This window comes from Giraffa tippelskirchi, chromosome 7 (assembly GCF_054371585.1).
Source record: "Giraffa tippelskirchi isolate mGirTip1 chromosome 7, T2T-mGirTip1v1.2.pri, whole genome shotgun sequence".
Taxonomy (NCBI): domain Eukaryota; kingdom Metazoa; phylum Chordata; class Mammalia; order Artiodactyla; family Giraffidae; genus Giraffa; species Giraffa tippelskirchi.
Window position 1 is genome coordinate 126,058,233 of NC_137281.1, and position 21,485 is coordinate 126,079,717.

Genomic DNA, 21,485 nt, shown 5'->3' on the forward strand with positions numbered 1-21,485 from the left:
GGGAAATTTTTTCAGTCGCTAAGTCATGTCTGACTCTTTGCGATCTTTGTGATCCCATAGACTGCAGCACACCAGGCTTCCCTGTCCCCGTCCTTCCCTGTCCTCCCCATCTCCCAGAGTTTGCTCAAACTCATGTCCATTCAGTCAGTGATGCCATCCAACCATCTCATCCTCTGTCACCCCCTTCTCCTCCTGCCCTCAATCTTTTCCAGCATCAGGGCCTCTTCCAATGAGTCGGCTCTTTGCATCAGGTGGCCAAGTATTGGAGTTTCGGCTTCAGCATCAGTCCTTCCAATGAATATTCAGTGTTGATTTCCTTAGGACTGGTCTGATCTTCTTGTATTTAAATTTTATAAAATTTATGGTGAAGAAAGTCAATTCACGTACTCAAGTTATTCCAAAGACACTTAAATGTTTCCCAATAACTGGATTGAGTGTGTGGTGTTTAGTTGCTAAGTCGTTTCTGACTTTTTTGTGACCCCCTGGACTATAGCCCTCTAGGCTCCTCTGTCCATGGGATTCTCCAGGCAAAAATACTGGAGTGGGTTGCCATTTCCTCCTCCATGAATTACATTTTATACCTATAAATAAGACAGGCCTTTTTCTTAATTGCTCAATTGTTAGTAATAATCAATTGTAATTATTAGTAATAATCAAAAGTAATTGCTCCTGAATTGCTTAGTAATAATCCTGGCTCCAGTCAGAAATAGAAAACTTTTCCAACAACTGCTTCTCATTTATGACTTTATATAGTTCATGCACCATGCTCTGATTGTACATACATTTCTTTTGAAGCTCATCTCGTGCTTAATTCACTGCATGATTTGTCTGAGGTCCCCGCTCCCAGCTGCCCTATCCATGCCATGTCTGGCTCCTTCACTCACACTCTTCTCTGTATAACACCCTGTGGGTGAAGACTCAGTAACATACTTAGCAGATATTGTCAGGTGAGAAAAAAACAAGAGCTACATAGTACTATGCCTTTTGGTTTTAAAAAGTCCCTTACACATCTGTATGTGTATAAGGGACTAGAAAGTTAAATACCCAAGTGTCTTCTTCACATTTATCTGTATTTTCTAGCATTATTACCTTTTTAATTTAATTTAAAGGTAATAAAGCTTATGTATAATCTAGCTCCTTAAAAAATACTCAGAATTACAAAAGGAAAACTAATAGCTATACTGTGGAGATGGGGACAATATCAGAAACAAGTGATCAAAATTAACATCACCAATAATGTGCAGATGTCACGTGCCTCCAGCTGTGACCTGAGGACATGACAGCACATATACTGCTGCACGACACGAATCCATCACGATGTACAGAGGACAAACCCACAGCAGGAACTGACTATTCTATACAATAGTCTGTACTCTTCAAAAGTGTCAAGGTCACTCAGAAAGGCTGAGGAACTGTTTCAGATTAAGAGGCAGACAGGCTAAAGAGACATGACAACTAAGTGGAATGTGTGATCCTAGACTAGATCTTCTAATGGAAAAACAATCACTATTGGGACAATGGATGAAATTCATTGTCAGTAGATTAAAATGTTGTATCGATGTTAAATTTCTTGAATCTGATAACTGCACTGTGGTCATATAAGAAAATAACCTCATTTGTAAGAGATGTACAGTGAAGTATTAAAGGGATAAAGATGTGTGATGTGTAAAATCTACTTTTAAATAGTTCATAAAAAATACTGTGGAGGGGAGGAGAAAGAGGGAGAGAGAAAGGAGACAAATGTGGCAAAACGTTAAAAACTGGTGAATCTAGAGGAACTTCCAGTGGCCCAGTGGTTAAGAATCTGAGCTCCCCAGGTTCAATTCCTGGTCAGGGAACTAGATTCCACATGCCACAACTAAGAGTCTGCATGCCACAACTGAGACCTGGCACAGTCAAATAAATAAATTAAAAAAAAAACAATTGGTGAATCTGAGTTAAAAGTATATAAGAGTGTCTTATTTTTTTAAGTTTTCTGTATGAAATCTTAGCCTGTCAGGCACAAGTTTTTTTATTTATAGGAAATACACACAAAGTAAATTGTAAATTATAGTGCATATTCACATTTCAATTAAGCCTTGAACAGGTATGTAAAATAATTTTTAAATATCTTCTAAGATAGAAAATTCTTTTTTCTGAAATAAGTTTTTATATAAAGTCAAATCCTTATGACTTAAGGACGGTTTTACAGTCTTAAGTGATTCTAGAAAGTGCTCTTGTTTCACTGTGGTCGCTTCCAGTCCATTTTCCTGCAGAGCCAACAAGGCGGCCTACAAAAGACAAACAATAGGAAATAATAAATATACTTCACTGTTGTTTTATGATATATGGTAATACTTTAAAATATGAACATCAAAATCTCAGTCTCACTTCGCAGAATTTCAATATTCGTGGCAATAAAAACATTAAGCTAAAAAGTTAAAGTGATTAAGTCTTCTCAGTGGACCATCTTTCCTTTTACATTACATTTTAGCCTTAAATGCAGGAGGCAGGGGTGGGGGTGGAGCGTAGTGCAGAACAACTATACTGGAGTACAGATGAGATCAACTATACTCCAATATAAAAAAAAAAAGATGAGCGACTGTATTCGTGATCTCAGAGTAGGAATTTTTGAACAGGACACAGCACTGATCATAAAGAAACAGAAAATGAACAAACCACTGTTATACACAGGCTTCCCTGGTGGCTCAAACAATAAAAAATCTGCCTGCAATGCAGGAGACTGGGGTTCACTCCCTGGGTCAGGAAAATCCCCCGGAGAAAAGAATAACCCACTCCAGTATTCCTGCCTAGAGAATTCCATGGACAGAGGAGCCTGGAGGGCTACAGTCCATGGGATCGTAAAGAGTTGGACATGACTGAACAATTAACACTTTCACTGTTACACACAAAACCACGGAAGAACTTCACAGACATAATCTTGAGTTAAAGAAGCAGACAGAAAAGCATATCATATGGTCCCATTAATATAAAGTGCAAAAGCAGCAAAAGTCATCTCCCCAGTGCTAGAAATCAGGAGAGTGGCTCTTTTGTGATCAAGTAGGAAGGCCCACAGAAAGCTTCTAGCATGCTGATGACATTCTTTCTTGACCCAAGTGGTAGTTACACAAGTGTGTTCACTTTATGTTAATCCAGTGGGCTGTATCCTTCTGATCTGTGCATTTTTCTGATGTTATATTTTCACAAGTTTTTGGAAAGGAAAAACCTACAATGGCTGACCTTTTTTCTGCCCTCAAGATAAGTTTAAATGCCTTAGAGTGCCTTACAGGGAACTGTCTGAGCCGGCCACTGGCCACCTCTTCAATAATGTCATCCCCTCACCTCCGATCGTCTGCACGTTTTATTCCTGTGCCTCAAACACTCCCCTTCTCTCCCCCAGACTGGCTAACTCCCTAATCATCCTTCCACTTGTAATGTACACATACCTCCTCTCAGAAAGCCTTCTCTTATTTTCAAGTCTGGACTGGTATTCTTCCTAGCACCCTAAACTTCCCCGACTCACTACATTTTTAAATTCAGTATCACCTCTCGGCACTACTCCCTGCCCCATCAACCCGTAAGCCCTGAAGAGAAGGTAAGGGACCAGAGCAGCTTGTTTCACCTCCCACGGTGCCTCCCTTTCAGTAAATACTGCCAAGTGAATGAAGATCTGAATAAATGCAGAAATGTGTAGATTTTCTTCACTAATTCATTAACTTACTTCTTTGCAGAGGTTTCCAAGATCAGCTCCAGAGAAAAAACAGGTTTCTGCTGCTACCTTTTCTAAGGAAACATCAGGCCCCATTGGCATGTTTTTTGTACAGACTTTCAGAACAGAAAGCCTTCCCTGGAACAAAATAAAACATAATATGTTTAGAAGCTTAATGTTTGACATAATATTATATTAAAACATATAGAATTTTCTTTATTACAGACAAAGTATATATATTTAAGAATTAAAACATAAGAATCACTTTTTCTCAAGAGGTAAGAAAGTAAATGTGACATCAAGATAAATTTTAATATTTTTATAATTTTAAAAAAGTAAAATAGATTAAAATTTTTTTTTCATCCCTTCAAAGTTTGATAAATAAAAAATGCATTTTCTGTGTCTTTCACCACTCACTGCCAGTGGCTCTGGATGTGAAGGACAAAGGGTTTATTGATTCTTTGGCTGTGGATACATTATATAATCTCTGTAAGCTCAGATTTCCCCACTGTAAAATAAGGATGCTCACCCAGATAATCTCCAAAACTCTTTAACGCTTTAGGATTCTTCCATTCTAGCTGCAAAATAATTTTGAGGAGACTCCATAAACTCAGTATTTTGAGTCTTCCACAAAGCTGAAATTACTACCATTTTTAGGCTTATGTTTCTCTGAAAACAGGGCCAGAGTACCCAGCAAAAGCAGAAGAAAATGATGACTTATGATGGGCCATCAGGTAAGGAAAAAAAGAGAATCCAATATAGGACACACACCATGTACACCTACATCCAGTCAGGAACTCAACTCTGCCATCTTCTTAGAGCTCAGACACTGATGTGTTATTAGGAATGCTCACACAGAGTATATGTGCAAAGTGATTACCTTTTCATCTGGAGGTGGAATATAAATAATCTTATCTAGTCTTCCAGGCCGTAACAAGGCATCATCTAACACATCAGGTCTATTTGTTGCTGCAACAACCATGACGTTGCTATTGAAAATTTCTTGAAACTCTAGCTGAGGGGAAATATACAACAGAAATTAACGTCAATAAGTTGTTAATTAGTAAATGTATTTTTTTTTAAATTACAAATCAGCAGGTCCATTTGTTTTTAAATAGGAGAATACTGTTTTCTTCAGACTAGAATGCTTACATTTCCTATCCAGACCACCTTCTCAATATCAAGGCACCGCAGAAACAAATTATTAACCAAAGAGCTACTCTGTGCACATGGTAAAGGGAGTGATCAAGCCCAGTGGGGCATCTCTCAGCATGAGAACTGATGAGAAAAGCTCTGCACCACAGCAGAGACATCTCTCTGCCGACCTGAACGCATCTGAGCCCCAGCGAATGATTACAACTTAAATGCATGACTTGAAAAGACAGAAGCATCTGACTAGCACATAGTATACCTATGAAAAGTCTTGGCTCTCATGTTCTTGAAGAGGGAGATTTATTTTACCTCTTTTTTTTTTTCTTTACAGAGACAAAAATATGGCAACTAATATAAGTTGCATGTATATAAATCCAGGATGAAGATTAAAAAAAAATCTAAGAGCTGCTACAGCAAGGCCTTACACATGCTAAGCATTCAGAATTGTTGAACTTAATTTTCAGAGCAGTTTTCCAGTAATGTGATCTCTCAAAGCAATGAGTTCCCTGTATCTGCAAGTATTTTAGCAGAGGCTGGGTAAACACTTCTCAGAGGCTATAGATGGAATTCCTGCTTTATGAGAACTGATTAGAACACCTCATGGGTCCCTTCAAATTCTAGTGGCCTATGTTCCTAAGGAGCTATAAGATTCTCTTTCTATGGAACAATTTAAGAAATGGGAAACAAGAAACAACAACAAAAAAAGAATAAAAGCTTCGGAAGGAACAGGATTTCCAAAGGTCACTTTAACTTCATTAGAACCTAGGAAACCTCAACAAAACTGGAAGTTTTTAATTACTGATTATTGGAAATAATAGTCTGTTTTCTTTCACTTCACATAAAACACTAGTTTCTCAGGATACAGAAATAAGAAACTCCCTTCTCCACTAGCAATATATAGTTACATTTCTAATCTTAGGAAAAAATCCACATTCATACATATCTAAGATATTTTATTATAAAATTTGCCTCATCTTCCCAGCTAAATCACAATTTTACCAGCTCTGTAAAAATCCTAATAGGCAAACTGAAATTATATAATTCTATGAGATGAATCCAGCATAGGAAAAGATAGTATAGATGCAGTCTATTTACTGTTGGCCTGGATTTTTGGTGTATCCTGGCTAATAAATACCTCTTCATTTTTTTCCAGCTGCTTGCATTTACCATGTTGATCTGATTTACTTCCTCTTCTCTCTATAGTCTTCAATCCAACACCATCTAATTCATTTAGAAGAACAGAAAGAACACGATCTTGAACATTACATTCTGTTCTGCTGATTGATCGAGAGCCCAAGATTGAATCAATTTCATCCAAAAACACAATTGCTGGTGTATTTGCTCTTGCTTGTCGAAATACCTTTTGTTCAAAAGTAGAAATATTAAAAGGCTATCCATCATGCCTTATTCATATGAATGAATGTTTTCTGCACTACTATTTATAATTTTTAAAATATATATATATATATATATATTTTTTAGCTATCTCTCCGTCCCAACACATGCAATCATCTTGGGTGACCTCAAGGTCTCCAGAGGAACAGCCACCCAAAATCTCAGTCTCCCAGTCGCTGACTTTTTCATTGCCAAAGGCCTTCCCTCTGATTCCACCCCAGACATCTCCTCCCATTGTTTCTGTTTGATTCTGTCATTCCCCTGAAAGTGTACCAGTTTTGTACCAGAAATTAAAAAGAAAGATTCTAAATGTCTAACAACTGGGGAATGAACAAATAAAGAACAGAGTATTATACAGGGGTTAAAAATCTTATTTCCAAAAACATTTAATATTACTGAATTTTAAAAGTGGTAACACTAAGTTAAATCACAATAAAGATATATATGTGTGTATATGTATATTTATGTGAATGGATACATATATATGTATAAAATGAGTGGATAGTACATATATATAATGAGTGGATAGGTATATATATATATATGTAATAAGTGGATATTCATATATAAAATGAGTGGATATTATATAATATCCACTCATTCCCCTGCCCAAGGACACAAAACAACAAAGAAAATTCACCCAAATGTTAACAGTAAGTAGAGAATTATGGAGGACTTCCTATTTATACTTTTCTATATTTTCTAAGTTTTCTATACACAAACAAGTATAATGTTCTTAACAGGAAAAATAGCCAGTTACATTAAAAAAAAGTAGTAAGGTTTATCCTTAAGGCATGAAAACAAAAATTCAAAAGTAAACTTAACTACATGAGGGAAAATAAACAAACCAACCTGAGACAAGATTTTCTCTGAATCTCCAACAAAAGGCGAGAAGAGATCAGCTCCGCTCACTGAAATGAAAGAGCAATGACAGCTCGTAGCCAGGGCCCTCACCAGTGTGGTTTTAGCACACCCAGGGGGCCCATATAGGAGAACTCCCTTTGGTTGTGTCAGGCCCATCCTAACAAATTCCTGAGGGAATTTCAGAGGCCATTCAATGCTCTAAAAGAACACAAAAAGAGATAGGACACAAAAGGAGACAGTTGTTTTAGTATAATGTGGAAAAAAAAATTCAATACATTCATTCAACAATCTTCAGCGACCTGCTATGAGCTGGATATGGAGTCCAGTCTCCACACAGCAGCCAGTGTGCTCATGACGTAAGTGAGGTCACATCACTTCCTGCTTAAAATCTTCCAATGACTTCTTGTCCGAATTACAATATTCAAATCCAAATTCCTAACTTATCACTGCTTACAAGGCCTAACATAACCCATCACCCAAACACCCCACAGTTTGTTCCCGTCTCAGGGCCTTTACTTGCTAGTCTCTCTGCTTGAACACTCCCTTACAATCTTTATGTGCTATTCTGCAGGTCTCCACTCAATAGTCATTTCCTTGGAGAGGTCTTCCCTAACCACTGTAGTTAAAACAGACCTTCCTCCTCGGCACTCTATGCTACTACCCATTTTTTATTTTTGGAGCACTTTCTCATTTGCTATCTGAAATTACTGTATTTCCATGTTGAGTTTGTCGTTCTGCTCTTGCTGGAATGTAGGCAAAGTTCACCTCTAAATCCCCATCACCTAGAATGACACCTTCACAAAGTAGGCACTCATTAAATGTTAGCTGAATTATAAATAAATCCTCAATACCTCTGAGGTAGACGGTTTTGTTATCATCATAATTTCAGAGATGCAGAAACTCAGGCTTAAAAAGTGAAGTAACTTGCCCAGGCCTTATTACCTTATTGTGAGTGAGGTAGCACAACTAAGACTAATCCTAGACAGTGTAGGTCAAGAGCAGGAATTCTTAACTACTGATACATTGCCTCTACAAAAAAAGACACACAAGATCCCCGTACTAGAAACTTCTATTGTAGTTGGGAAGACAGGCTTAAAAACTAACAACCAGGCCAGAGTAGGGCATTCCGTGGACAAGGAACAAATATGTACAGATATATATGTGTATCTGTACATATATGTATATATGTACAAATATATATATCAAACCATCCGTTTATCCAGTTCATCTCCCAGCGGTAAGCAGAACAGAGCAGAGGACGTGGGAGGCAAGGTGTGATGGAGCTGAAATGGAAGCAGAAGTCAGATCACACTGGGCCTTGACAGTTTTAGTCAACAATGAGGAAGCAGTACGGAGAATGAACTAGAAGGAAATGAAACCAGAGAGAAGGAAACCACTTAGCGGTGGTCAGTGAGTGCAATGACTCAGACTAAAAAAATAGTAAGGCTGGATGTGTCACAGGCAGCAGAGATCGTGTGGAAGGGATGTATTTGAAACAAAATGTTAAGTGTATTTTATGCAGGGCGGGAGTCCAGAGGGAAAGTTACGTGACATACAACATGACATGCATTTAGAAGACAGGTCTCTGACTTTAGGGGACAGGGTAACTGGCTGTCTTCACTGGGAGAAGTAATCCACATGTAGAGATGGAATTGATAAGTTGAACTCTGGACATGCCATGCTGAATCCGAGATCCTTGGAAGTTATTTAGTAGGCAGGGAATTAAGTAGTTTTGATGGTCAAAATAACTGTCTGCACTGGATATAAAGATTTCTGAGTTAGCTGCTTTCAGGAGACAGCTGAAGCCTGGGACACGCTTCAGGAGATGAGAGATGAGGGACTCACTTAGAAAATGCAAAAAGAGGACTCTTGGGAGCTTGGAGAATTAACATTTAAAGTAAAGGAGAGGAGTGCTCAAAAAGGTAGGAAAGTCTAACGTCTCAGAGCTAAAGGAAGACAGTGTGTCTCACAGCAAAGTATGGCTATTTTGTGAAGATTAAATGAGAGCATATAAAAAAATTAGAGCATATTTAAATGTGCTTTACGAAAACAGGAGATATCAAGGGAACATTTCATGTAAGGATGTGCACGATAAAGGATAGAAATGGTTAAGGACCTAACAGAAGCAGAAGAGATGAAGAAGAGGTGGCATGAATACCCAGAAGAACTGTACAAAAAAGTCTTAATGAACCAGATAACCAGGATGGTGTGGTCATTCATCTAGAGCTGGACATCCTGGAGTATGAAGTCAAGTGGGCCTTATGAAGCATTACTATGAACAAAGCTAGTGGTGGTGATGGAATTCCAGCTGAGCTATTTCAAGCCCTAAAAGATGATGCCGTTAAAATGCTGCACTCAATATGTCAGCAAGTTTGGAAGACTCAGCAGTGGCCACAAGACTGGAAAAGGTCAATTTTCATTCCAATCTCAAAGAAGGGCAATGCCAAAGAACGTTCAAATTATCATACAACTGCATCATTTCACATACTTGCAAGGTTATGCTCAAAATCCTTCAACCTAGACTTCAGCTGGCTGAAGTGAACTGAAAACTAGATGTACAAACTTGATTTCAAAGAGGCAGAAGAAATCAGGGATCAAATCGCCAACAGTTGTTGGATCATGGAGAAAGCAAAGGAATTCCAGAAAAACATCTACTTCTGCTTCACTGACTATGCTAAAGCCTTTGATTGTGTGGATCACAACAAACTGGAAAATTCTGAAAGAGATGGGAATACCAGATCACCTAACCTGCCTCCTGAGAAATCTGTATGCAGGTCAAGAAGCAACAGTCATAACTGGACATGGAAAAACTGGTTCAAAATTGGGAAAGGTGTACAAGACTATATATTGTCACTCTGCTTATTTAACTTCTATGTGGAGTACATCATGTGAAATGCCAGGCTGGATGAAGCCCAAGATGGAATCAAGACCACCAGAAGAGGGATGCCCCTGATGGTTCAGTGGTTAAGACTCCACGCTCCCAAGGCAGGGTCCCTGGGTTCAATCCATGGTCAGGGAACTAGATCGCACGTGCCACAATGAAGATGGAAGGTCCTGTATGATATATACATATATATATATATATACACACAAACACACACACATAAATATGTATAAAGATTACTGGGAGAAATATCAACAACCTCAGATATGCAGATGATACCACTCTAAAGGCAGAAAGTGAAGAGGAACTAAAGAGCTTCTTGATGAGGGTGAAAGAGGAGAGTGAAAAAGCTGGTTTAGAACTCAACATTCAAAAAACTAAGATCACGCCATCTGGCCCCTCACTTCATGGCAAATAGGAAGGGAAAAGGTGGAAATTGTGACAGATTTTATTTTCTTGGGCTTCCAAAATCCCTGTGGACAATGATTGTGGCCATGAATTAAAAGACGCTTGCTCCTGGAAAGGAAAGGTATGACAAACTTAGATATCTATTAAAGAGCAGAGATATCTCTCAGCCGACAAATGTCTGTAGAGTCAAAGCTGTGGTTTTTCCAACAGTTGTGTACAGATGTGAGAAGTGGACCATAAAGAAAACTGAGTGCCAAAAAACAGGTGCTTTCAAATTGTGGTGCTGGAGAAGACTCTTCAGAGTCCCTTGGACTGCAAGAAGATCAAACCAGTCAATCCTAAAGGAAATCCACCCTGAATATTCACTGGAAGAACTGTTGCTGAAGCCGAAGCTCCAAGACTTTGGCCACTTGATGCAAAGAGCCGACTCACTAGAAGACCCTGATGCTGGGAAAGAGGACGGGCAGGAGGAGAAGGGGGCGACAGAGGATGAGGTGGTTAGATAGGAACATCGACTCAATGGACATGAATTTGAGCAAACTCTGGGAGATGGTGGAGGACACAGGAGCCTGGCGTGCGCGGGGTCACAAAGAGTCAGACACGACTTAGTCACTTAGCAACAACAACAAAATGTGCCTATTCATGGATACAAGGATTCCAGGGTTCACTGTAGATACAGCTCCTAGTTAAGATAAATAAATTATAATGGATACTTATAAATCAGTCCTGTGTGTGCTCAATTTGAGAAACCTACTTTCTTATGGCAGGATCACTCAAAGGGGAACTGGCAAAATTAATTTCTGGAACTGCAATGCAGGTAAGAAAATCTGGTGAGCTGTGGCCCTCAACAGCCACTGTGAAAATCAGCATCAAGTAACTACTCAGGCCAAAGTGACTGTTAATTATAATTTTGTGTTTTTACCAGTCCCAGGGTAAATTCAGGCCTATGAATGAAGAATTTGTATTTGTACAGTCTATGAACTAAGAATCAGTTTTACATGTTTAAATGTTAAAAAAAAAATGTGATGTGAAAATTATATGACTTCAGTGTCTATAAATAAAATCTCATCAGAATACGAATACTCATTACATATGACTGCTTTTGTGCTGTGATAGCAGAGTTGAATGACTGCAACAGAGACCATAAAACCTAAATTATTTACTCTCTGGTCCTCCACAGAAAGAGTTCACTGATCCTTCATCTAAATTAGAAACTCTTTAGAGCAAAAACTAAAAAAGGTGAAGAAAGAAAGTATGAAAAATGGCATTTGATGTCTGTAGAGCCCAGTTAAACAAGGACTGAAAAGCGATCATTAGATCCAGATGTTAGGTTCGCATTAGTGAAGGCAGCCATAAGTTTCAGTACCACTTGTTTACACCACAAATGCATTACACTTAGACCATCATATTCTACTGGCTTAAGCAGATTCTCTATCTTACCTGCTTTAACTTCAGTTTTACATCTTCAAGGCCACCAATCTGCTCCCAGCCAACAGGTTTGACGTCTGTCAGTCCAATGACACTTCGAAATGATGAGGGTTGGATCTTTTTAAAAGCTTCAAGGAAGTCTGTTTCATCAATCGTTGGATTGGCCTGGTTCTGAAGTAATCCACCCCAAAATGCGAAATCAAACCAAAAATCAGGTGGGCCTTTTTTGTGGCACACAAACATGATTACTTTTTTATTGTGATCCTCATTTGAATTTATACATCTATTTTGTTATCACTATAAAGAAACTTATAACACATGGTATGAAAAAATTAAATGTCTCCCCCTCAACTCCCACCAATCTTCATCCCCAGAAAATGTCAACAGTCTCCTGTGTATTCTTCCAGTATGCTTATGACATATGTATATCCTTTCAAAGAGACACACAAATGGGACAATACTGTATACATTAATTTGTACTTTTTCATCTCAGGAATCTTTTCATGTCCATGAATAGAGTAATACCTCATTCTTTCTGACAACTGCATAATATTGCATGAGTATTTTAATGACACCCTTCTGTTGAACAGAGGTTTTCCAGTCTTTTGGTACTAAACACAAAGCTGCAACTGAATGTCTTTGTACACATATTCAAGTAGTTTATATAACACTTTCCTCAAAATAGAATTACTGTGCTTAAGAGTATGCACACTTACAATTTTCATAGCTACTATTAAAATGTACTCCAAGCTGTACCAATAATATAAACTATCTTCCCCATACCTCTCTAACACTGGACATGATGAAACCTTAAATTTCTGCCATTGTGACAGAAGACATGGTGTTTACTATTGTGTTAATTAAATTTCTTCAATCAAGAGTGAGGTAAAAAGAATAATGGAATTAGAAAATAAATTTTGCAACCATTACAGTAATGGCTATTTGAGGCAAGAATCATCAGTGGATGCCAATCTAGGGGAAAGAAAGTCTGATGGGGAACAGGATACCTGCATTGTCTCAGAGGGTCTCCTCACAGATTTCTTATTAGTTGCAAAGGGAAAAATAATAGCTCTAAAGCATATAAACTGGACCAACGCCTGACTAGTTGATCGCACCAGTCACCCACGAGGGGCACCCTCAGTGAGGAGCAGGTGGACACACTATGTCTCCACAAATGACATCCTAAGGAGGACACACTAACATTTAATGCAGTGTTCCCAATGGGCATGCATAACGTGAATCTAACTAGGAGGAAACAGACAAACCCACACTGATAGATGCTCTATAAAATCACTGACTTTAAATCTTTTAAAATGTCCATGTCAAAATGTCACACACACACCAAGAAAGTGCTATGGAAGTGTTCAAAATTAAACAAAACCAAAAACTAAACATACACTATCCTGGACTAATACACTATCCTGGACTAAATCCTACACTGAAGGAAAAGGGTGCTACAAAAATTGAAACAGCCAGCAAAATCAGAATAGGGACTGTAGATCTGACAACATTTTGATCAGTGTTAAATTTCCTGAATATAATGAGATTATACATACTCATTCATAGGAAATGGACACTAAAATATTAAGGGATAACAGGTTAAGACGCATGTAATCCATTTTCAAATGATTTAGGAAAAAAAACCAATGTGTGTATGTATACAGTTGATCCTTGAACAACATGGAGGTTAATCCTCATTTAAGTAGAGGTAGCCCAACAAATCTGTTGTTCCCCTCATCTGTATGGATTCAGCCAATCCTGGACCGTGCACTACTAGTATGATTTACTATCGAAAAATATCTATGTATAAGTGAACTGGCGCAGTTCAAACCCATGTTGCTCAAAAATCAACTGTATATATAGAGAGAGACAAAGAGATGAGAGAAAAGAGAGGAAGATAAGGCTAATACGGCAAAATGTTAAAGACTCGTCAGTATGGATAAAGGAATTAGCAGGAGTTCTCTATCTTCAACTCTCCTTGAAGTTTTAATTTTTAAAATTTTTCCCCTGAAGTTTTAATTATTTCTTTTTTAAAAAAGAGAAAGAATCAAAAAAGGCTAATCTTTAAAGAAAGTTGAGGAGTTTTCATGTTTATTAGTCATTTGTAATCCTTTCACGATGGTGTGATCACTCACCTAGAGCCAGACATCCTGGAATGTGAAGTCAAGTGGGCCTTAGGAAGCATCACTACGAACAAAGCTAGTGGAGGTGATGGAATTCCAGTTGAGCTATTTCAAATCCTGAAAGGTGATGCTGTGAAAGTGCTGCACTCAATATGCCAGCAAATATGGAAAACTCAGCAGTGGCCATAGGACTGGAAGAGGTCAATTTTCATTCCAATCCCTAAGAAAGGCAATGCCAAAGAATGCTCAAACTACCACACAATTGTACTCATCTCACACACTAGTAAAGTAATGCTCAAAATTCTCCAAGCCAGGCTTCAGCAATACGTGAACTATGAACTTCCAGATGTTCAAGCTGGTTTCAGGAAAGGCAGAGGAACAAGAGATCAAATTGCTAACATCCGCTGGATCATCGAAAAAGCAAGAGAGTTCCAGAAAAACATCTATTTCTGCTTTATTGACTATGCCAAAGCCTTTGACTGTGTGGATCACAATAAACTGTGGAAAATTCTGAAAGAGATGGGCATACCAGACCACCTGACCTGCCTCCTGAGAAACCTGTATGCAGGTGAGAAGCAACAGTTAGAACTGGACATGGGAACAACAGACTGGTTCCAAATAGGAAAAGGAGTATGTCAAGGCTGTATATTGTCACCCTGCCTGTTTAACTTATATGCAGAGTACATCATGAGAAACGCTGGGCTGGAGGAAGCACAAGGTGGAATCAAGATTGCTGGGAGAAATATCAATAGCCTCAGATATGCAGATGACACCACCCTTATGGCAGAAAGGGAAGAACTAAAGAGCCTCTTGATGAAAGTGAAAGAGGAGAGTGAAAAAGTTGGCTTAAAGCTCAACGTTCAGAAAATTAAGGTCATGGTATCTGGTCCCATCACTTCATGGGAAATAGATGGGGAAACAGTGGAAACAGTGGCTGACTTTATTTTTCTGGGCTCCAAAATCACTGCAGATGGGGATTGCAGCCATGAAATTAAAAGATGCTTACTCCTTGGAAGGAAAGTTATGACCAACCTAGACAGCATACTAAAAAGCAGAGACATCACTTTGCCATCAAAGGTCTGTCTAGTCAAGGCTATGGTTTTTCCAGTGGTCATGTATGGATACGAGGGCTGGACTATAAAGAAAGCTGAGCGCCGAAGAACTGATGCTTTTGAACTGTGGTGTTGGAGAAGACTCTTGAGAGTCCCTTGGACTGCAAGGAGATCCAACCAGTCCATCCTAAAGGAGATCAGTCCTGGGTGCTCATTGGAAGGACTGATGTTGAAGCTGAAACGCCAATACTTTGGCCACCTGATGTGAAGAGCTGTCTCATTTGAAAAGACCCTGATGCTGGGAAAGACTGAGGGCAGGAGGATGAGATGGTTGGATGGCATCACCAACTCGATGGACATGGGTTTGGGTGGACTCTGGGAGTGGGTGATGGACAGGGAGGCCTGGCGTGCTGCAGTTCATACGGTCACAAAGAGTCGGATGTGACTGAGTGACTGAACTGAACTGAATCCTTTCACTGTCAACTACCAGTTTATCCGTTCATATTTTACTATACATTTTCTCTTGGATTGGTCTTATTGCTTTGTAAGACTTCCTTCTATAACAAGGAAATTCGTCTTTTGTCATGGGCTGAAAGTATTTTTTCCCAGTCTGTCTCATGTCCTTGCCTTTGCTTATAGTATTGTTTGTTTTGCTTTTGAATGTCATCTTTTTTAAAAGTAGTATTGTTTTGCCATTCTAAAATGGTCAAATCAGTAAATTATCTTCTTTTTGGCTATTAAAAATTCATATTTCTATTTGTAATATCGTATTATATTTAAGTATTTACCCTTACATCAAATTCTCAATATTTAGTTGTCCCAAAATTCCCATTTTCAATAACAAACTATTTTATCCCATTTATGTAAGATTAAATAAGTGAACATGTATATACAGAACTATTCTTAACGGTATTCCTAAAAATGTTAATAATTATAATCTCTGGAGATGAGATTTCAGACAATTTTTATCTTATTTCTCACAAAGAATGTTATTAAATAACTTTTTAATATAACATCTTTTTTTTTTTTTAACTAGCTAGCAGTATCAGATATTGGGTAAATGAATACTAATATACTTTAGGTGAACACCAACTAACATTTGAAAATCCCATTTACACTTCCAGATCATTAGTGTGTGTATTATTCATTTGATTTTCATAACACTTTCAGGCAGATAAAATCCTTTCCCCTCCATGTGCATATGTTTATGTGTTAAACTGTATTTCCAATAGTTTAATAGACACAGTTGACAAAAAGCTGAACAAACTCTAAGGTGGCCTCATCTGCCCTGTAATAGACAGAGGCAGCAACAGCCCCTCAGCTGCCTGGAGAGGGAAAAAGAAATATATGGAACCAGTACCTGCCCAGATGCCTCTGTCCATTCTTCCTTTTTGTCTTTCTTTTTTCCACTTTCCCTGGTTGTTTATGAACTCAGCCATCACCTGTGGTAACTATGCCCGGGCAGGCCCTCCTGAAGTAGCAGTGGGCTCCACCCTAGGACAACTGCAGCTGGCTGGTCCACCTAAGCCAAGGTGCTTTAGGTCAAACCTGGAACTTCAAAGCAGAGGGAATTCTAAATGTAAACCTCTGTTCCCACATCCTGTACTCTTGTCCTCCCTTCACGAGGCATATATTCTCACATCTTCACACATGGGGCTTGTCATTAAATCTTTAAGCACTTTTGGTTCTCAACCCCAAAGATGAGGCCTTAAAGTTCACATAATTCCTTCCCTACCTTCAGTATAAGAGTAAAAATAAAGGAAAAGAAGATGAGGAAGGATATAAATTAACTAGGTAAAAATGTTTTCAAAATGTGGGATAAATCATCCTTTTATGTTTTTTTTTTTTTTAAAAAAAAACCTCAAAATTAGGGGTTAAAAATTATCTAAGACCAAACGACAATTTTAGTGTTAGAACAGAATCCCCAGCACAATGAAATTAATTTTTTTCTGGAGGAGTTTAGGGACTCAGGATGACTTATTACATACAAAGTGAACAGATTTTCCAATCTGTAGTGTTGAAAACTACTACATTTAAGTAAATATCCCAACTATTTTTTCAAAAGGCAGTCATGAATTAAGGATTTAAATGTCAAAGATGAACTTAAGTAAAATTCCAGGCACCTAATCTTCTCCAGAGTAAGAAAAGGTTCTTTTCCCTACCAGATGCGTATTGATAACAAAGGGAAAAACAGTATCTTAACAATGGCGAAATCTCAGAAATAACCACCTTATCCAAGATATCAAATCAGTAACAGGACAAAGATATATCATTTCTACCTAACAGACACAATGAGAAGAACACAGTATCATTTCTGGAATATTTCTGCCAAAAATGCAAAACCTGAATCAAATCATGAGAAAATATCAGTCAAACCTACACTGAGGAATATCCTACAGAACCACCGAACTGTACTCTTAAAAATAATTAAAGTCATAAAAGAAAGATTGAAGAAGTTTCTAGATTAAAGATTAAGAAACCATGACAACTAATAAATGCAATGTGTAATCCTGGATCAAAAAATATGTACTATTTTTGCAACTTTTCTCTAAGTCTGAAGTAGATTCAAAATAAACAAAAATTTTAAAGACACAGGCTTGATTCTTCTGGGGTCACAGTGTCTTTTTCCTTATTGCTCTGGGCTTTAGCACTAAAGAGTTAGTACGGGAGAACGGGAACATGCCCTCGGCCGACCTAGAGAAGTCAGCTCTCTGTCCCCACTTTGAGTCATAGACTATTTATATGTGGAATTCAAATGTAAAAATACATATAAGAAACAGATGTCTAAGGTATCAAAAGTTTCAAGAAAAGGTACTCACCACTTTTTTAAGTCCCCAAATTAACTTGTTACATTAATAAAAGGGTTAACGTAGGTCAGAAACCAGTACTTCTTACCTTCTCACTATGAAGCAAAGCCTGCATGGCAGCCTCCCTACAGAGTGCAGTCAGGTCTGCGCCAACATAGCCAACTGTCATTTCTGCAAGGAGGTTCAAATCAACTTGACCAGAGATAGGCATCTTTGAAGTAATCACTTGTAGAATTGCCTTTCTTTGTCTAAGAGTGGGAGTTCCAATGACAACCTATGTGCAAAGCAAGAAAAGAAAACATTTACAGCTTAAAAATATTTTTTTATCCTCACAAACATGTATAATAATTTAGTGAACAAATCTGGAACTATTACTAGGTACTCTTGAGTATATATCTTAGATTCTGAATATGAGAAAATCCTTATTTTCAAGAGTGAAAAAGCTGGCTTGAAACTCAACATTCAAAAAACTAAGATTATGGCATCCAGCCCCATCACTTCATGGCAAATAGAAGGGGAAAAAGTCGAAACGGTGACAGATTTTATTTTCTTGGGCTCCAAAATCACTGTGGACAGTGACTGCAGCCACAAAATTAAAGGATGCTTGTTTCTTGGAAAGCTATGACAAAAATCTAAACAGCAAATGAGAAAGCAGAGATATGACTTTGCCGACAAAGGTCCATATAGTCAAAGCTATGGTTTTTCCAGTAGTCATGTATAGATGTGAGAGTTGGACCATATAAAGAAGGCTGAGTGCCTAAAAATTGATGCTTTCAAACTGTGGTGCTGAAGAAGACCCTTGCGAGTCAGTCCCCTGGACTGCAAGGAGATCAAACCAGTTGATTCTAAATGAAATCAACCCTGAATATTCACTGGAAGGACTAATGCTGACACTGAAGGTCCAATAATTTGGCTACCTGATACAAAAGAGCTGACTTATTAGAAAAGAACCTGCTGCTGGGAAAGACTGGAGGCAAAAGGAGAAGGGAGTAAGAGAGGATGAGATGATTACTTAGCATCAATGACTCAAAGGACATGAGTTTGAGCAAACTCCAGAAGATAGTGAAGGACAGGGAAGCCTGATGTGCTGCAGTCCATGCGGTCGCAAAGAGTCAGACAAGACTTAGTGACTGAACAACAGCAACATCAGGAAGTTTTTGTTATTTTTGAGAACCTACCACATTCTAGGAGCCAGTAAACCAGAAAGTCTATGTCCCTGCCCTTATGGAGCTTAATCAGCAGACAGGTATTAGATGGTGTGAGGGAAATCCACTCAAGTTCTAAACAGATTATCCTAAAGTCTGCAATTATCAGCTGTCTCTTCGCAACAAGGTTCAAACATCACAACCACTATTCAAACTATCTAACAGAAATCAAGAATCAATTTAGGGCTGAAGTTCATAAAATAATACTTGAATATTTGAAAACTTCGAATATTCAATCTTCCTGGAAACTAAGAGAGCAACTGTGGTGCAGGATGCTGGCATTCAGACAAGGAGTGAATAAATCTATATAGAAGAGTTAACGTCAGGGTTAATTTAGTTCTTCCCTGCCTTCTTTCTTATTTCAACACATTTGTTTCTTGAGGCTATCCTTTTACTTTAGAGTCTCATTCCAAATCCTAAGAGTTTAATAGCTTGTAGTAGTCCTTAAAAACTAACACTACTGATAACAGTATTCATCCTCAGGGCCTGCACAACAATCTCAAACGGCCCCCTGGCTCCTCAGAGCAATTTGACTCTGGGAGGGAAAGGGTCCTGGCTCGCAGATCATTTGTAGACCAGAGAACGGGTTCTCTAACCTCTCGGTCGAACCTCCCAGGTCTCCGCAGCGCTGGGTCTAGAGCATCCGGCCGGTTGGTGGATCCCACAACCACCACCTCGCGGTCCTCACCGATGCCGTCCAGCAGCGTCAACACCTGGGCCACCACGCGGCTCTCGGGGGCTTGGTGTGGGCCGCCCCGCCGGGGACACAGGGCGTCCACCTCGTCCAGGAAGAGGAGGGTGGGACGACGGCTGGCCAGCTCCCGGGCGCGCTGGAAGATCCGCCGCACATTTTCCTCCGTCTCCCCGGGCCGAGCGCCCTGCAGCGCGGGGGCGCTCACCGCCAGTAGCTCCGCGCCCGTCTCCCGGGCCACTGCCCGCACTAGCTGGGTCTTGCCCACTCCCGGGGGACCGGCCAAGAGCACCCCGCGTGGCACTTCTAGCCCCAGCGAGGCCAAGGCGCGGGGGTAGCGGAGCGGCAAGCGGAGGAGCTCCCGCAGCGAGTCGGCCGCCTCCGAAAGGCCCCCCAGGGGCACCTCGGGCTGCGACTCCTCTTCCGACGGAGGCACCTCGCTCAGACTGATGTGGGTGCGAGGGGTGACCAGCCCGGCCGGATTCGGGCTGGGCGCCCCGCTAACGATGTGCAGGGCGGCCACTGGACCCGGAGCGCCTGGAGGAGCGGCCACCACGTGGCCCTGAGAAACTGGACGGTTCCTCAGCAGCTCCTGCACCGCCTCTAGCACCGCGGCTGGATTCGGGGCACCGGACGCGCCCGCTTGCTCCCTCAACTCCGGCCACACCGCGAGGCGCCGAAGGGGCGGGCAGGGCACTAAGCGGAGTCGGTTCAGGTTAATAATCCCCCGAGACCCCGGCGCCCCCACCGCCGTCCCCGGGCTCGTGCACTGCGGGTCTAGCTGCACAAAGCCGTCCGCTCCATCCCGCCGCGGCCAGGCGGTGCAGAGGCAGGAGCCACCGTCAGGCAGCGAGATCTTCACCGCCGAGCCCAGGTGGGCGCCTAAGGCGCGGAGGGCGGTAGGGCCCAGACGACAGCGCTGGGTGCCCCGATCCCTAGCATCTACGGGTAGCAGCTTTAAGGCAGGTCCTTCCGGAAAGGAACCCGAGTCCGGAGCCATTTCTCACGAAAGACGCAAAACCCAGGAGAATAGGGTAGGAATTCCACCGGGCCGGAAAGACCGGCACACCGTGGCCGGAAGCAGGTGATGCGCATGCGCCAGGGAAGCCGCAGATGCGGGTCCCTGATAGGTGGAAAGGACCAATAGGAAATTAGACTAAGTTAGACAATGATGGGACCGTCAGGGCTCGTTTGCCACCATGTTGGGTTTGGTAAAATCTCGTCGCCCTTTTTATAGCTTTGCAGACACTATGACTGACTTCTGGAGTCCATAGTCACTTACTGACCTCTGCTGTCTGTTTCCAGCGCCTAGGTTGGAACAACCTAAAAGGAACCAGGAAACTATAGTGAGAGAAGATCCTGAGATGGGGAAATCACTAATTAAACCCTGTTTTCTTCTTTCTCTTAATCCTATTGCTTTCTATTCTCTTTGGAGAACAAAGGCTGTAAATTCAGACTTCTCAAGAACAGCTTTGTAATTTTTAAAAATTTTTATTGGAGTATAGTTGCTTCATAATGTTGTTTCTACTGTACAGCAAAGTGAATCATATATCCTCTTTCTTGGATTTCCTTCCCACTTAGGTCACCACAAAGCATTTAGTAGTCTTCCCTATACAGTAGGGTCTCATTAGTTATCTGTTTTATATATAACATCAATAGTATGTATGTCAATCCCAGTCTCCCAGTTCCTGCCACCCCACCCTTCCCTCTTGGTATCCACACAGCTGTACTCTATGTCTCTGTCTTTACAACTGCTTTGCCTGAGGCGGCCTTACAAATAGCTGTGAA

The 21,485-nt window shown here is 40.2% G+C and overlaps 1 protein-coding gene across 3 annotated transcripts; it reads right to left on the reverse strand.

Annotated features, from left to right (window-relative positions):
* Positions 1 to 1,995: 1,995 nt before the first annotated feature.
* On the reverse strand, positions 1,996 to 20,774 carry AFG2B (AAA ATPase AFG2B). 3 transcript variants are annotated; one of them, XR_014059907.1, is made up of 8 exons: positions 19,603 to 20,774; positions 17,890 to 18,075; positions 11,832 to 11,990; positions 7,088 to 7,297; positions 5,976 to 6,061; positions 4,569 to 4,703; positions 3,701 to 3,826; positions 1,996 to 2,270 (listed from the first exon to the last, which is right to left on the reverse strand). XR_014059907.1 is itself a non-coding variant. In XM_081511419.1 (8 exons), the coding sequence occupies exons 1-8, from the start codon at positions 20,695 to 20,697 to the stop codon at positions 2,103 to 2,105; spliced, it is 2,268 nt and encodes a 755-aa protein (XP_081367545.1). In that variant the 5' UTR covers positions 20,698 to 20,774; the 3' UTR covers positions 1,996 to 2,102. The 3 variants fall into 3 exon arrangements, 2 of the variants coding, with proteins under 2 accessions (XP_081367545.1, XP_081367543.1); XM_081511419.1 differs by having other exon boundaries at positions 4,569 to 4,699; positions 6,008 to 6,200; XM_081511417.1 differs by having other exon boundaries at positions 5,976 to 6,200.
* Between the last annotated feature and the right edge of the window lie 711 nt (positions 20,775 to 21,485).

Bases quoted from the DNA above. Each gene is read 5' to 3' on its own strand.
- AFG2B (XM_081511417.1), bottom strand. From the start codon at position 20,697: ATGGCTCCGGACTCGGGTTCCTTTCCGGAAGGACCTGCCTTAAAGCTG. The intron at 18,076-19,602 runs GTTAGAGAACCC...CTTTGCACATAG, and splicing joins CTGGGAGGTTCGACCGAGAG to GTTGTCATTGGAACTCCCAC. The intron at 6,201-7,087 runs GTTGGTTTGTTT...TTTGAACAAAAG, and splicing joins CAGAGAAAATCTTGTCTCAG to GTATTTCGACAAGCAAGAGC.